At 40.5% G+C, this 15,702-nt stretch overlaps 1 protein-coding gene across 2 annotated transcripts in view; it reads right to left on the bottom strand.

The window, feature by feature from the left end:
- The window catches only part of fgd5a (FYVE, RhoGEF and PH domain containing 5a), a 47,982-nt gene extending 32,592 nt beyond the window's left edge, over positions 1-15,390 (bottom strand). For both annotated transcript variants that reach the window (XM_088338707.1, XM_088338708.1), the window contains exons 1-4: positions 15,165-15,390; positions 9,243-11,811; positions 910-1,024; positions 352-410 (exon numbers count right to left, since the gene is read on the bottom strand). In XM_088338707.1, the coding sequence (XP_088194833.1) occupies positions 352-410; positions 910-1,024; positions 9,243-11,811; positions 15,165-15,174 (2,753 nt within the window). In that variant the 5' untranslated portion in view covers positions 15,175-15,390. The remainder of the gene's footprint in view (positions 1-351; positions 411-909; positions 1,025-9,242; positions 11,812-15,164) is intronic.
- Between the last annotated feature and the right edge of the window lie 312 nt (positions 15,391-15,702).

Genomic DNA, 15,702 nt, shown 5'->3' with positions numbered 1-15,702 from the left:
ATTAATTCCGCAATTTTAATACAGGTGGTTATGGTACAGATTAAACCTAAAAACCAAGGCAATACTGCTTTGGTTGATTGATGGTACTACTATAACACCTGATAAAAATTAATAGAGATATTACAATAATGATTTGAAACATACTAGGTCAACAAAGCCATGTAGGTGCAAAATCTGTGCATTATGGATGAAGGCAAACCTGCATCAGATAATTAGTTTGATAGAAAGTAGAGTGAGGATGAGCAGGATGAGATTGTTTCTCTGCATGTAGCCTGATGGATTAGTTTACACACAAAACCTTTGGCATGCATTCATTTGGGCGTGATGTGATAACACCACAGAGATACTCACAATCTTTCCGAATCGACGATCTCCTTGGCCACGTAGAACGCTCGGGATCGTCCGTCAATCTGGGTGAAAAGGAGAGACAGATGAACGACCGCGGCTAATGTTCAAAGTGCACTTACAACTCTCGAGAATTGTACAGCAACAAAGAGGAATGATTAAAACAAAAGCGTAGTTTTTTTAGGTCGCTGTCAGAATGAGAGTGATTATTTCATTAAAGTGCTGCATACTGTAGACATGAGGGCCCTTTCACTTTTAAATACTGATGCATTATGTATGAGTGTGTGTGCGTATGTAATGATAACAATGATTTAGAGGCTAATCAAATGGCCTCAACACATCACATACAAACCATTTAGGAGGTTTCTGGCAAGGATACCGTGCTCTATGTGTGTTCAGGGTTGCATTTCCCAAACAATTTCAAGCACATTTCAATTAAATATAATTGTGCCTTGTGGCAGGTTATGTCTCTGAGGCCATCTTCCAGACTGCCTATTGGTTTCTGAGTGTTTAAAAACGCAAAATTAAATGGTGGTCTGATTTGTTTATGGAGCAGTAACTCACTTGTCGATCATAGGTTTGCTCAGGAGCTCCTTCTTCCTCTTCTGAGGTACGTCCGTGGTCATCCTCGGCTGACCCTGCAGAGACTGAGCTAAGTGGGAAAGGTTCTGTGTAGGCACTGGAAAACAAGTACAACATATTTGTCAGGTTCTTTAAAATCTCTCAGTTCTCCTTAAGGGTCAAAGTGGGTAATAATTCACAACTAAAGGTCGTTGTAGCTTAGAATGCACCTAAGGCAGCCGATGGGCTGTGTTGATTACTGGTCCTACGATGTTAACTGGTTATTTAAGGTGTTCTCAGTACTAGTATTATTTTGACAGGTAAATAGCAAACTTTTAACACTACCTCAGTGAACAAAATGAATGGTTCTTATGGTAAATGCTCTGCATTTATATAGCGCTTTTCAAGTCCCTGAAAACCTCCTTGAAGCGCTTTACAATGTTATTTACACTTACCCATTCACACAATCACACACCGATGGCCAGAGGAAGTCATTCAACTAGGAAGAGCCAGGAATCAAACTTGTGATTTCTCCATGGCTCTACCTCTATAGCTACTGCCTTTTTATCTACAAGTGTTAAATTAACACTGGTTGTTTTACTCTGAAACTGATGAAGCTGATCGACACTGAAGGAAGAACCAAGTCTTTTTTACAGAGCCGCTAACAATAACAATAGCAGCAACCATATTGGCTAGAGAAGGGAACAGTGGGAAAAAAAGTGAAAGATGCCTGGATCAACGGACTAAGTGACCCTGATATATGCAGGGCTCAAAAGTGGCGTTAAGGGCTAAAACCACCTTCGTAGCAAGGTACATTCATTCACAAAATGGTCCTTTGGGCTTACATACTAACTAGATTGAGACCAAACATGCCAGCTTCTTCTGAGTGTGTCTCAAGTTGCATCGCAAAACAGAAATCGTGTTAATGAGGTAATAGTAAAGTCATGTCACTGTCATGATTGCCGATTGAACGCAGCTGCGGCGGCGTAATTGGGGCCAACAGCCAGGACAGCTGATTGGTGGACACTCCCTTTTTAAACCCCCGGCTTCCTCTTGGAAGCTGTCAGATCGTTGCAAACTGTTGCCTTCTGCTCAGTTAGCCTTCTCGTCCGACCCCGTTTTTGCTAAGCCTTTTCCTGCCTGATCTTTGTTACTGACCTGTTTCTGGACCTGATTACGCCCCATTCTGCCTGCCTCCTGTTACCGATCTTGATTACGAACTCGATATCGCCTTTAATCTCCAGTCCCGGCCAACGACTTGCTATACCCGCCTGTCTCTGTTCCCCCTCTTCCGACACGGAAGTGTCACTCCCGCCCCGCTGTTGTCCGTCAGCCATCGGATCGTGCAAGCAAGCCTTACTCTCCCTCTTATTTTCAAATAAAAACTCAGAAAGCGAGCGCTATTGAGTCCTGTGTCCTTTTCTGGTCTGTGACAGTCACATTTATTTGTATAGCCCTTTACCACAGAGAGTCTCTGGTGGCTACACAGGCCACAATTACAACATCCCTGATCTTAAACCCACATGTGTTTTTACCTATTACTTGAATCAATATTGTCATATTGAAATGAATTCGGTAGTTTTACACAAAAAGTGTCCCTAAATAATACACACTGGGGCTTTAAGTGTGATTGTGATTTGTCATCTGTCTGTATGCAAAGCCATTGACTACTCAACTATGGTGTACACCTCTCACCATCGGTCAGCTGGGAAAAACCCCAGTACACCTGCGCCACGAGTGAGGATAAGTGGAACAGAAGATAGATATAGTGGCTAAGCCTTTCCATTTCTCATATTCATCATGGTGCAAAGTATAATCCCCTTTTCAATGACAGGGTTGTGTACGCCCTACAGTGATAATCCTTCAGTGTAGTAGAGAAAGGCTCTAGGGGGTCGTGCTATAGGTCAGTTGTCTTGTAATCCTTTAAATGCTTCCTAGGGTAATTCTTAAAATCCTCCAAACCATTAACACCCACTTAGTAGGCGACAATATTCCCCTAATAGGAATAATGATCTAAAAGCAGCAATAAGGGGGTTCAACAGAAACTAATTGTAACATACCAGATACACTTTTACTACACTTGTATCATTTTTGCTTGTGCAACAAAACATTAGTTATAATCTAAATGTCAGGACATTTTTCAATAATTTTTTTTCCTATTTTAAGATCATACATGTTGTTTTTTACCGGCCTTAAAATAAGGTATTTTTAATATTTCTACACTCATTAGAAGAAAACTTAAACTGAGCATAATCATCGACCATAATTCATCACACAAATAACATGTACCTTACTCAATTTTTTCCAATTAAAGTTTTTGCCTAAATAAACTTCCCATAGAAAGCTACACAATCTGCACGTGCACCCAAGTTGGTAAACTATCAGTATTGAAAATAACAGCTTTTCTTTCTAACTTGACTTAGGGAATTTTTCTCATGGACATTTTTGGTGCCATTTTTGATGGTTAACAAAAAAGCAAACAAAACCAAGAAAATGATTCTCACAGACTGGGGGTAGAAGAATTATTGGGAAATATGATCGCTTTTCTCATTACAAAGGCTAACAATATCTCATCTCGGGGTGCTGGAGCCCATCCCAGCAATCATCGGGCAGTGGGCAGGGGGACACCCTGAATTGGTTGCCAGCCAATCGCAGGGCACACAGGGACAGACAACTCGCTCGCTCATTCACACCTAGGGACAATTTGGACCGGCCAATCCACCTGAAATGCATGTCTTTGGAATGTGGGAGGAAACCGGAGTGCCCGGAAGAAACCCACGCAAGCACGGGGAGAACATGCAAACTCCGCACAGGAAGTCCGGTAGCTGGATTTGAACCTGCACAGGAGGTTCCCAAGACCTTAGAAATGTGCCGCACATGCGCTAACCACTGCGCTGCCGTGCTGCCCGGCTAACAATATATATTGTTAAAAAGAAAAAAAAGTTCAAAATCACTTCAACAGTATTAATCCGGAAAACACATGATATTCTTTGCAATTTACAAGATAAAATTTTAGTATTCAAGGCAGGATTAGATTTTGTGATGGCTTGGATTCAGACTGTAAAATTGAAACTTTTCTCCCCAATTCTAATTGTTCTATTGCAAGAAAGAGGTAATAGTGAATCATTTTTTTCTGCCACTATAAACCACAAAACGAATACAGATGGGGGAATTGCGAAAATGGAATGCTTTAGTCTTAAATTGCTTTGCTGCTTTTTGTAATGGGGATGTGTTGCCTGTGGCAATTGCGTTTCGAATATCATATTACATTTCAGGCTACCTGTAAAGCTGACAGGTAAAAGGTTGTAAAAAGTTCATTAATGTGGCAAATATTAAAAAGTACGTGCTGTGTGCATTGTTGTATGTAACCTGGCAGTTTATAACTTGGGTTTTGTTGAGTGTGTCCCTACAAAAAATGACTGAAAATATAACAACAACAAACAAACAAACATAATAATAAAAAAGAGTCTATTATCATTGGGGTTTGGGAAGATGACTACATCACGGATTCTGCAAACATGTACGCCAGGGATGACCAACTTTTTACAGCCTTTTTGTTACTGATTTTCACAAAGGGCTACCAGTTTGATGATCATTTTAAAATAACAATTTATTATCTCATTACTATTTATTTACCAGATTGTAATTATATAGGGTTGAAATAGGTTCGGTCACTTTGCGTTTTTGTTTTCAGTTGTTTGGGTTATTCAGTGTTCGCTAACCTTGTAGCAGGCATGTGTCGCAGAGCCCACCTTGATGTAACTCTGACTTCTTTGATGTTTGAAAATTAAGGAACTCTGTCAGTCTTCTTCTACCTACTTCTTTGTAAATAAATCATTTTCTAAATCGTATTTTGTGTCTACTTTTGTTGGATCCACTTCTTTGGTCACACCAAAATGTAACAGAATAATCCTGTAGAGCAGTGAAGATTGCAAGGGCTCTTCTATACTCCCTAGACCTCTTGACTGGTGCCAACTTTGCCCAGGCCCAAAGGCAGGCCAGGAACGGTCAGCAGGGGAAAAAGCTGTCCAGATTTGCGTCCTCAATGGTGCCCTGACGACCCAGGCGTTTAAATGATCTGTGAACCATGAGACCTCTCTGCTTTGTACTCGTTAAACCATTCTCAGAACCGATCCCCAGACTACTCAGGTACTCTTAGGGGGCTACCTGGTCATCCCTAATCCATGCCAACAAGCCACCAATACATTTATATTTTACAGATTCATTCCATCTCCAGCCGCATTGTCCTTTCCCTGTCTTCTGCCACAATATGACCCTTGTCCTGCATTTCCTGTAAACAGCCTTCAGGCTGGACATTTCCTCCCCAGGGATGACCTGGCAATGACCTAGGAATGCCTGGCATAGTGCCTGCCAGAGACACACCCTGTCCGCCACCTCACCAGAGAGCCTCCACCCAGTACAACAATACAATCAAGGGAACTCCTTAAACCCGTAGCAAAACACAGTCCAAGACAGCCACAGTGTGAATCTGCACACTAAAAAAGATGTGTTTACGCAGATAATGCCATTACAAAATTAACAGTGCATAACAGTGTAAAGGTGCAACTTCACATTTACTTTGTTAAGTAGAACTGACTAAAACTGTCATCCAGGGACAATGAATGGTCGCAAAGTTGATAGAAATCACATATTGTGCACTTTCTTTGCCAAAATGTTGTCTGCTGTTCATTTGTCGCCACGCTGCTAATTGGCTATAGGAGACTGCATACTCAGCATGGGTGCCATCTTTGAGAAAGAGCTGGCCGACTCTACACACACATTTGCATCATTAGACTTATGTTTAAATAGCTTGCAAATAAACATAGCTTATTAAATAACCTGATAAAGTCACAGCAGTATAATTCATTATGATGTAAAGATTTGCTGTTCAGCACATTTGAAGCTATGCTGGAGACACTTTGCGGCTCTTGCCGCAAGATTGCAATGTCTTTAGTTTTGGGAGAACTTTTGGTCATTCTCAAAAGCCGAATGTATCATTTGTTCTTTGTGAGCATACAAACACAATGTCAACACTGTCTATATTCTCAATCAATCACTCCCACTGTAAGATGATTAAAGTTTAACCACAATGGATGCCACATCAAAGATAGTGTGACCAACCCCTCAAGACTCAATGAATATAGCGCCCCTGCCTTATGATGTTTTTTACTTTACGAGTTTTTTGGGCCTCTTGTTAAAGCTTTTTCCCCACTAACTGACATCAACGACAAATAATTTGGCGTGCCCCAGAACATACAAAATGCAATCCTTGCAGTGTTCGTGCCTACGACTGAACGAGTCACGGACCTCATACCTCTTTAAGATGTCCGTCTGTTATTGTTTTTTTTTACTTCAGAATTTTGTGGAACATACTTTAATATGCAGTGATGCGAAAGGGAAAAGCAAGAAAATGATGACCATGAAAACAAAGCTTGAGATACTAAAGAAAAACAAAGGAGACACATGAATCCTTACCTTTGGGAAGGAATATGACTCTTACCTTAACAAGAATAAGTAGGCAACAAAGTCTTCTAAAGGCATGACAATCCTCACAAGTATAAGTTTTAAAATCAATTGTAATCAGCTGTCTCATCCCACCTTCTGCATCCACCCACTAACTCCACTGTACCAGCTCAGGTCACATCATAATAAAGGTAAATAGAAATGCATTTCAATTCACTTCATAACAATGGTAAATAATATTGCGTTTTTTATTTATTATTTCATTAATTTTATTTATTCATCCAACCATATACACATATATTACAAATAAGAAGTAGTTACTAGATAATATTTTGCTTTTTATTTATAGAAGAATAGAATTCACTTTTAGCTTCATTCTTTGTAACCATGCACACAGAACAAAATGTCACACTGTAACGAGCCGATGCAGCCGCAGCCAAACAGGGCCCCGCCATTTTAAACCCAACTGCTGTGTTGAGAGTCATTAGGTGACCAAACCCCTCAATTCCAACCCTTAATGCCGAGTGGGGGTTTTGGGGTTTTTAAGGGTTATTGTTCTATCTTCGTTATTCATTATCCATTATCCGTTATCGGTCAGTTCATAATACGCTACAAAGCCAAGGAGCCGGGACTCTTACTCTCAGCCAAAAGGCCAAGCAGGGAGGCAATGAGTACCAATGTTGTAAGTCTTAGGTATGACTCGGCCGAGGCTTGAACCAGCGACCTCCCAGTCTTGGAGTGGGCGCCCTACCATCTAGGCTACCGAGCTGGTAATCTGTGGTACTGGGATTTAGCAGTAGGTATTTACTATATGTTTCTATAACCCTCCCTAAATGGAAATTACACTTAACGACCCCCACCTCAGAACGAATTAATGTTTTATCCCAGGGGTCTACTGTAGCGACTTTCCCAAAACCAAGCTTTCCAGATGTGTGTGAAGTTGAAGGGAGGGAAACGATAGGCTGTTTGCACTACAGTGAATGAATACTATGATCTCTTTACCTCGCAAGAGGTACTTGATAAAATCAATAAGTGAGTATAAGTGAATGTATAAAAGTTGGTTGGTTGGTTGGATCCATGAACCACTAGGGTCGAGCGGGTACAATTTTCTGTTGTGTGTCCTGGGCAAGTACAGCCTGGTGGCACCAATCCCTCTCCAGGCCAACATACAGTATGTCTGTACCCGGTCTCGAACCGGGGATCTTTGGCGTGTTTGGGGAATGTGCTAACCAATGCACTAGCCCTTTTAAATAAAATAGTGGACCTTGTATGAACAGCAGAAAAAGGATGAATAAAGGGATGAGGCCAAACAATGAATTAATAAATGATTGTCTCATATGAGGCAACAGAAATGCTCCAACTTTTCAATTTGTACTCAAATTAAAAACAATTACCATATTTCAAATTTCCCTTCGTTGAAGAAGAATATTTCCTAATTCTGCCCATTGCTTTTCAGTCTCTAAGCAATATATAGAGTACTTAAGATAGCATTAGTTGCAAAATCAAAAAATCGAAGACGATGATGAGAAAGTGCATCCAGTTCGTAAAGTCTTTTGGAACAAATGCAATAATTGACCATGTTTTTACTGCCCACAAGAGATCAAACACTATTTAATTAAGCACTGGAAACATTGCGGCCACATAGCTATCGAAGCTGCTGGTCAGGCAGAGGTAATTTTGGCACAGTCGGACCACGGTGATATCTTAGTCCATCGCACACGGCAGTAAAGCCTGTGGTCCCCCGAGGGCCCAATGAACGAGAGAGCGGCACCCGCGAGAGTGCTACTTTAATAAAAGCACTTCTAAACTTAAACATAACTGTCGGTTGCAGGAGAGCAATTACAGCCAAACTGCTTTCTCCCGTTTCTCTTGTTTTGGCTGCCTGTTCGTTTACTTTGTATTGTCTTTGTTTTCTCACACTTGTGCTCTTTTTCTCAGCCCTTCTACTGATCATCTAATTTATTCTGTGAAATGTGTTCTTCTACTGTTAATACCATGCCCCCACTTCCCTCCCACTCACTTTTAATTGCAGCTAATAATATGAAATTCTCTGCACAGTGAGATATTGCATACGTTCTATAATTTCAAAGCTTTGCAGGAGGCAGACACGCAAACACTGACCTTTAAATCCACAAAACATTGTAATGTTCCTCGCAAGAGTTATCTCAAGAACCGTGTGATAAAAATAGGCATTGTAATATGTTACCGCCTGCCTTTTTATGCTGATAAACAGAGCAGGGGTTATCAGCAGAATGTATTTGTATATTTGAATTTTCTATCTCTGAAATTAAGTAGCCGTGCAGGGGTCTAATGATTGTGTAAAGTCACTCTGTTTATTACTGTAAGCATCTTAATAATTACAATAAAGTGATTCAATTGGCTTGGTTTGGCAAATAGAGTAGACCCCCGGGTACAGCGTCACGGCCCCACAAAGTTTTCCATTTTAAGTGCTGAATAACATCTTTGTTGGACCCATCTTTATGGCGTTTTCCTCAATATACGACGTCAACAAAATATTATTTTGAGTGCCCAAAAACATACAAAATTCAAAATTTGTCGCTCTGTGAGTTATGTCTCTCAGATGCAAGTTGGTTAAGGTCAAAGTTTTACAAAATGGTGGTCCGCCATGGGTTTGTGTTACGCTATCATGAAAATATACTTTTGACTGAAAAACCTTCCACAATGCCTTTCTCTTTATTCGGTTCTGAATCTTTAAGTTAAGATTATCAAGAAATACATAGAAAGATCACAAATGACATCCCTTGTTAAGCTGCATGGATGTAACAAACCGACAATAGGGACAATTATTAAAAAGAAGACGAAAAATAGTGAGAAGATTAAACCAAACGACAAATTCTTAAAATCAATTTTACCTTTCAGCGTCTCCTTTTGCAGATTTGCTTTCAATCCCAGGAAAACTATTCATGTCCACATATCCATCATTTTCGTTGCAGGGAGCCACTGCGCGACTCTGATCCTCAAAAAACTCTGTCACAGTATGTGATCTGGTCGGTCTGCCTGGAATTTGGATGTTCTCATAGTCTGAACTCATAGCGGGAATGTTTTCATAGTCAGAGGTGTCTGCACTGGGGAACGAAATCGAGCGAGGCTTAGTTAAAGGCAGCACTCTGGCAGAGCGATGTGACCGTTCCTCAAAAGACTCAACCCTGGATACACCTCTACCATATCCTTTGTGGTCCCCTTTTCTCCTCTGGTGATCTTTGTAAAATACAAACGAAGATGGCATTTCCACGGGCGGCGACTGCTTGTTTACAATATGAGAATGGAGCTGAGGTGAGCTGGAGGTGCTTCTACGGTCAATGTCAATGACTCTTGCGGGTCCATGATGACTGGACTCGGAAGAAGATCGAGATGATCGAACTGAACCGTCACTAAATCCTTTTGAATCCGTCTTCCTTTTGAACTTGAGAGCCAAAAAGCGTTTGAAAGAGATCTTTTTCTTTTTGAGCTTGTCGTCAGGTTCGTGCTGGATCAAAAGGGAAGGGGAGCTTTTGGTTACTGGTCTCTTAGTTATGTATGCTAGCTCAAAAGGTGGAGGTATGTCAGCTACAGAGGTTGGCGTAGAAACACCACTGGATGATTGATGACTACGTTGAGAGAAACTTCCAGAAGAAGTCATAACACATGGAAGTGAAAGTGTATCATCTTTCCTTTTGATCTTCAGCTCTTCGAGGAGAGTGTGTTCAGCCAAGGACAATTCTGGACTCCCTGAAGAGTGCGAGTACAAAAGGAATTGGCGGGACTTTGCAGATGGACGCGTGCTTTGGTCCACAGGGCTTTGGGACTTCATGACTGGTTCACTGTTCTGATCCAAGGACACTGTGCAGTAGTCGTGCGTTTGGTACTCAGTCCCTGTTTCTTCAGGCACAGTTTCTGGGACGTATCCTGTAATTTTACCAGAATAAGAACGAGAACGTGTCACCATATTTTTCCTCTCTAAATTCAGAAAATTCTCCCCCTCAGAATCAAACCCTGCCTCCTCGTAAATATGCTCTTCGCTGTCTGAGTCGCTGTCATCAAAGAAAGGCACAATATGGCAATCCAGTTCCTCTATGTCTTCTTCGAATGCCTCAGTGGTGTGGGCAAATACCACCCTGTTGGTGAGCTCCGGGGTACGGCCCAGGTCTAAGTCTTTCGGCACGGTGATGTTGCATAACCGGAGCCGAGGCTGGCAACTTCTTCTTTGATTCAGCAGAGCCTGTTCTCGTTGAGCTGTTCTCTCTTTTATACTTTTTCCTTTGACTTGCTTCTTTTCTGGCTCCTCTTCCTCATCCTCGTCGCCTATTTCCACATAATCTTCTGACGAGACACATTCCAACTGCTCAAATTCATCACCTACTGGACAGGAAGATTCCTCAATGTCTGCATACTCGTCTGCTGACTCCTTTGCTTTGTCTTCATGCTGAACCCAGTTTTCAGCTTCTGCCTCGTTAGAGAGGGCTTGCTTATCTTCCAGTTGGTCCACATCTTCTGATGACACATAAAAAGGCTCTGAATCTGGAGCCACGGTTGTTTCTTGAACATTTGGATGATTTTCATCAGTGTCATCCTCCCCCCATTCAGGGTCGGCAGTGCACGTTTTACTTGATGGAAGAGATTCAATCACGGAATAAGGGCCAAACACATCTTCAGTGCTGGAAGTGAAACGGAAGCAGCCCGACACATCTTTGGTAGCCCGTTCTGGCTGCCATACTTCTCCACTTTCAGCCGCGTCAAAAGATTCACCTGTGTCACTGGCGTCATCTTTCGGGCCAATCACATCATATGGATACTCTTCAGTTACGGTTGGAAGTGTGCGGAATCCAAATATAAATCTTCCAGTCTCAGGCTCATTGTAATCCTCGTGCAAAATGCAGTCATTAAAGCTTGTCTCATCTAGACTTAATGAATGCATTTGATCAAGATTTTGATCTACAAAGTTATTTTTTCCACTTGACGCTTGATTGTTTCTTTCTTTCTCTTCATTTTCATTGCTCTGGCAGTTATAGGATTGAGTCATGTCATTATCAGGATTCTCATCATCGGTGCCGTCTGCAGTCGAACCCTCCTCTGCTATAATTGTGCCTTCGGATCCAATGCTCTCCATGTCATCATCGGGATTATTATTAATTGTATCCCCATTTTCTGTTTGACCCTTAACTTCTCCTTTTATATCATTGACCACATCCTCATTGTCCAGATTTTTGTCAGTCTTCTCTATAAAATCTGTTTGCTCACTAGAGTGCAGCAGGTCTCCATTAGTGAGGCACCTTCGGGAGCATTGCTCCAGCTGCGGCAAAAACACATAAATGCCTTTGGGTTTAGGGGCAACAGGAGGTTTCAACCCAGGTGCCGGGTCACAAGGCATCAGTTTCGACTGCACTTTGATGGCCAAATGACTTCGGACCTTTGGTCGAGGGCCTTGCAGCGGATTCTGGAAATCTGTAAAAGAGTAAAAATCATGCCAAATAAAGTCAATAAAAATAATTCTTGGGCCTAATGCAGACTAACGCAAACTAGTTTGTTTCTTTGGAAAATGTAAAAGGGAAGCCATCCACTAGTCACTGACATGCAGAATAGTGCAGGGAACATTATCAGCAGGAAAAACAATAGAACCACAGCATACCTAGAGGAGAAACAATAACATCTCGCTCTCTGGTAAATAACAAATGCCTGACATAGATATTTAACCTCATAGTTGTAAATACGAGAACTTATGATATAACATGTAAATTCATCTTCAAGAATATGTACAGAATTAGATACTAACAATGAAGGTTTCTGTTTATGAAGCTTACAGTTGCATGAGATACACCCGTTACCAAAAAAGTGTGCACGCCCCTTGACGCTTCCTGTTATTGAGCACCTGCCCTGACGCACATCCTATTAGACACTGGGTCTTGATGTGTCCATCAATATTTGTGAATTATTGTACCATCAACCCTAAGGATAAGAAAACACGGCCTTATGAGGTTTTTACTATGATGTGGAATAAGATGTTTTTCCCCCACTATCCGACATCAAATGCAAATGATTTTGTGTTCCCAAAAACATCAAATTCTAACTTTTCAGCCCTCGTACGTAGGACGAGTTAAGTCTCTAAGATGGCTGTCTGCTTTCTGTCAACATCAAAAAAAGCCTGCCATTGGTCTGCTTCGCAGAATCATGAAGATATCAATATGCTATTGGCTAAACTCCCTCACAAAAAGGCCTTTTTTTTGCTCAGTTAAGACTTTGCAAGATAGTGTGATACAATACTGTATTTTTTTTTGTACATTTCTTTATTAGATATGGGTCCCAAGACATGCAGTCATGCTAAAGGGAGAAGGAAAAAACATAATAACAATAAAAACAATAATAATCAAGAAATATATTTGTTAGCCTTGCTAAAGAATATGGCCAAAACAAATTAACGATCGGGACTATTATTAGAAATAGGTGGGCAATAAAAACAAGCATATCTTCTAAAGGCAGGTCAATTGCAGAAAGTACAAGTTTTAAAATCAGTGTCATTTTTATCTCCTGTACTCCTTCACCATCTGCATCCACCCACTTCTCCACACGACCAGCTCGAGTTACGTCACACAAAAGGGCAATACGATTTCATTTTTTTATTTCCATGTATGGTTATAAAGTTATTTTATTTTATTATTAAAAAGTTGTTATTAATAATATATTTATAATGTGCACATAAGTATTTCTTAGAATAAACTATTTTGGAATGTTAAGGTTTTTACCTGGGGTAGCAATCGCTAAATACCATATGTTTCTAACTCCCGCTATATGGCAATTTCACTTTGCGATCCTGACCTTGGAACGGATTAATGTTGTATCCCAGGGGTCTACTGCACCTAATAGCTATTTGAGACACTTATTATTTTATTGGAATTTAGTCTTTGCCTTTTTTTTAGGTTCACACAGGATTTCCACAGGAAGGACATAAGCAGCCATTCCCCATTAATGTCTAGGAGTACACATTTTCACAACACAAATGGACTTCCTTCTTGTGATTCTTCCACTGAAAGTACATAAACATGCTCACGTAAGGACACAACACACACATACACACAAAGTTGCTGAAAAGGCTCTTTGAGTGTGTCAAAGAACAATAAAACAAAAGAAAACAAGGGTCCCAGGCTGACAAAGCACCAAACTGCAAACAACAGGATATGAATTATGCAACAAGAATTCAAGTAAAGCTAATGGTCTAAAATCAAAAGAGGTGTCAGACTCTAAGACCTTGGCAATTCTAACACAGGATATGGAATAAGAAATAGTTGCACATCACGAAGCCCGACCTCAACAATCATAACAACACAAGAACATTTAAAACCATTCTACAACAAATTGTACCTGCTAGTGAAGTCAACCATTTTTGCACAATTTTTCTGCTAATGACATTCCACTATTTTCTCATGCACAAACTCTAACCCACTAAGGCCAGCCTACAAGCGCCATGTAAATAATGGCCACTAGAATTTATTTATTTCCTTTTTTTATTTGGATAAAGTCAAGTTACATTTATTTAATCACAGAGAGTTTCAAAGGGCTGCACAGACCACCATTAAAACATCCCCTGATCTACAACCTACATGACGACAAGGAAAAACATAATTAAGAATTCTTGAAAAGGAGTCGCACATGAGGTAATCTCTTTGATTTCCCTTTATGTTCTGGTCCGGAACCTTCGCTCCTAAAATGCTGGTCTACCAGTTATCCCAAGGGCCAAGAAGAGATCCGCAGGTTTGAGAGCGTTCTCCATTCGGGCCCCGGTGCTGTGGAATGCTCTGCCCCCTGAGATTTGATCTGCAACCTCAGTGGAGCTGTTTAACTCTAAGCTTTAAACACACTTAAATTCTATAGCTTATGAATGACTTATATTTTGATGACAATATCAGTGTATTATTTGTTATTCCAACAACCGTTGCAGCCTGGTCATCCTGGAAGGGGGATTACCTCATGTGCAGCCCCTTCTAGAGGTTTCTTCATTTTTCTTAGGTTTTGAGTTTTTCCTTTCCCTCATGTAGGTTTTAGATCAGGGGATGGTGTAATATTAGTCCGTAGTTTGCAGCCCTTTGAGACTCCTTGTGATTTAGGGCTATTCATACAAACATGACTTGACTTAATTACATGTTTATCCTGACGTACCAGGTCTAATCTAATCAATCAATTATATTTCATTCGATTCTAAAACTCACTTTCTTGAACAGTGAATGTGCTCTGAATGAAGAAAAACTGTTACTAAAAGACTTAAAATCGTTTTTATTAGAATAAGAATAGTCTTTATTATAAATGACTTCACCATAGTGCACGTTGCTCTGAATAAGATTAGCGGTGTCACTCTACATTTTTCAAAACACTCCAAAGAAAGAAAAAAGAGATCAAAAAGGAATATTGGGAAAAGTATGCATTATATCTAAGGTAATGCTTGTAGACTGGCCTTAATTGTAAGCGCATCAGAAAATACAGTAGTGCTATGAAAATAGTGCAATAACATTAGATTTAACATTTAATGTTAATTTGTTTATTTTTAGTCAAAATGCATCACTTTTTGCAGTGTTGGTGTACGATTCGCTTTTTTAAAAAAATAAAAAAATCAATTTAATTAGTTGAATTTTCTCTGCACTTGGGGCGGGGAATACTGGTTTCTGTGTTTCAGTAATCAATCTGAAAATGGATGTATCCATCCATTGGGGCTACACTCTTACAACCACGAGCACTGCACACATTTGGAAATTTTTCGACAGCAAAACATGTAGACAAACTATTAAAATGTATGTTAAAAAGCGACCAACCTGTATTCATTCTGGGGCATCATCATCCACGGCAACCTCGAGTTACGCTCATGTTTAGCCACACTGATTGCATCCTCCGAGAAAGTTAATCCTCATGCACAAGGGAACGGGGGAAAAATCAAGTCTCAAAGGCAGTTTTTGATCACATCGTCTCTTTTTGGGTAATGGCAGATGATGATGATTCGCCTGGGTGCGCAGAGATGTGCGTTGAGCTGGTGCGCCTCTTCTGCTGCTCCACTCAAATGAGCTCCTGTGTGCGCGATCGGGAGGTGCTCCTTAGCTTCCTGACTGACTGAAGCTGTGACTTCACGAAATGCTAAGCGATCGCAACACTGTGCGTATTTTAAGTTTTTGTTTTTTTATCAGCACACAAATCGACTACGTGTGTTAAGAACGAATATACGGGAACACTTATCATCTAATGTTTTGCGTGTTCAACGCACCATCCTCCCTAGCATGTAGAATTAATTGTACTTTTAAGCATAAGAATATTAAAGGAAAATACAACTACCGTGGGGGTGTTCTCCATATTTCATAC

This window comes from Urocampus carinirostris, chromosome 6 (genome assembly GCF_059441175.1).
Source record: "Urocampus carinirostris isolate Australia breed hairy pipefish chromosome 6, RoL_Ucar_1.0, whole genome shotgun sequence".
In the NCBI taxonomy this organism is placed as follows: domain Eukaryota; kingdom Metazoa; phylum Chordata; class Actinopteri; order Syngnathiformes; family Syngnathidae; genus Urocampus; species Urocampus carinirostris.
This window is presented reverse-complemented; position numbering and strand designations above follow the sequence as displayed.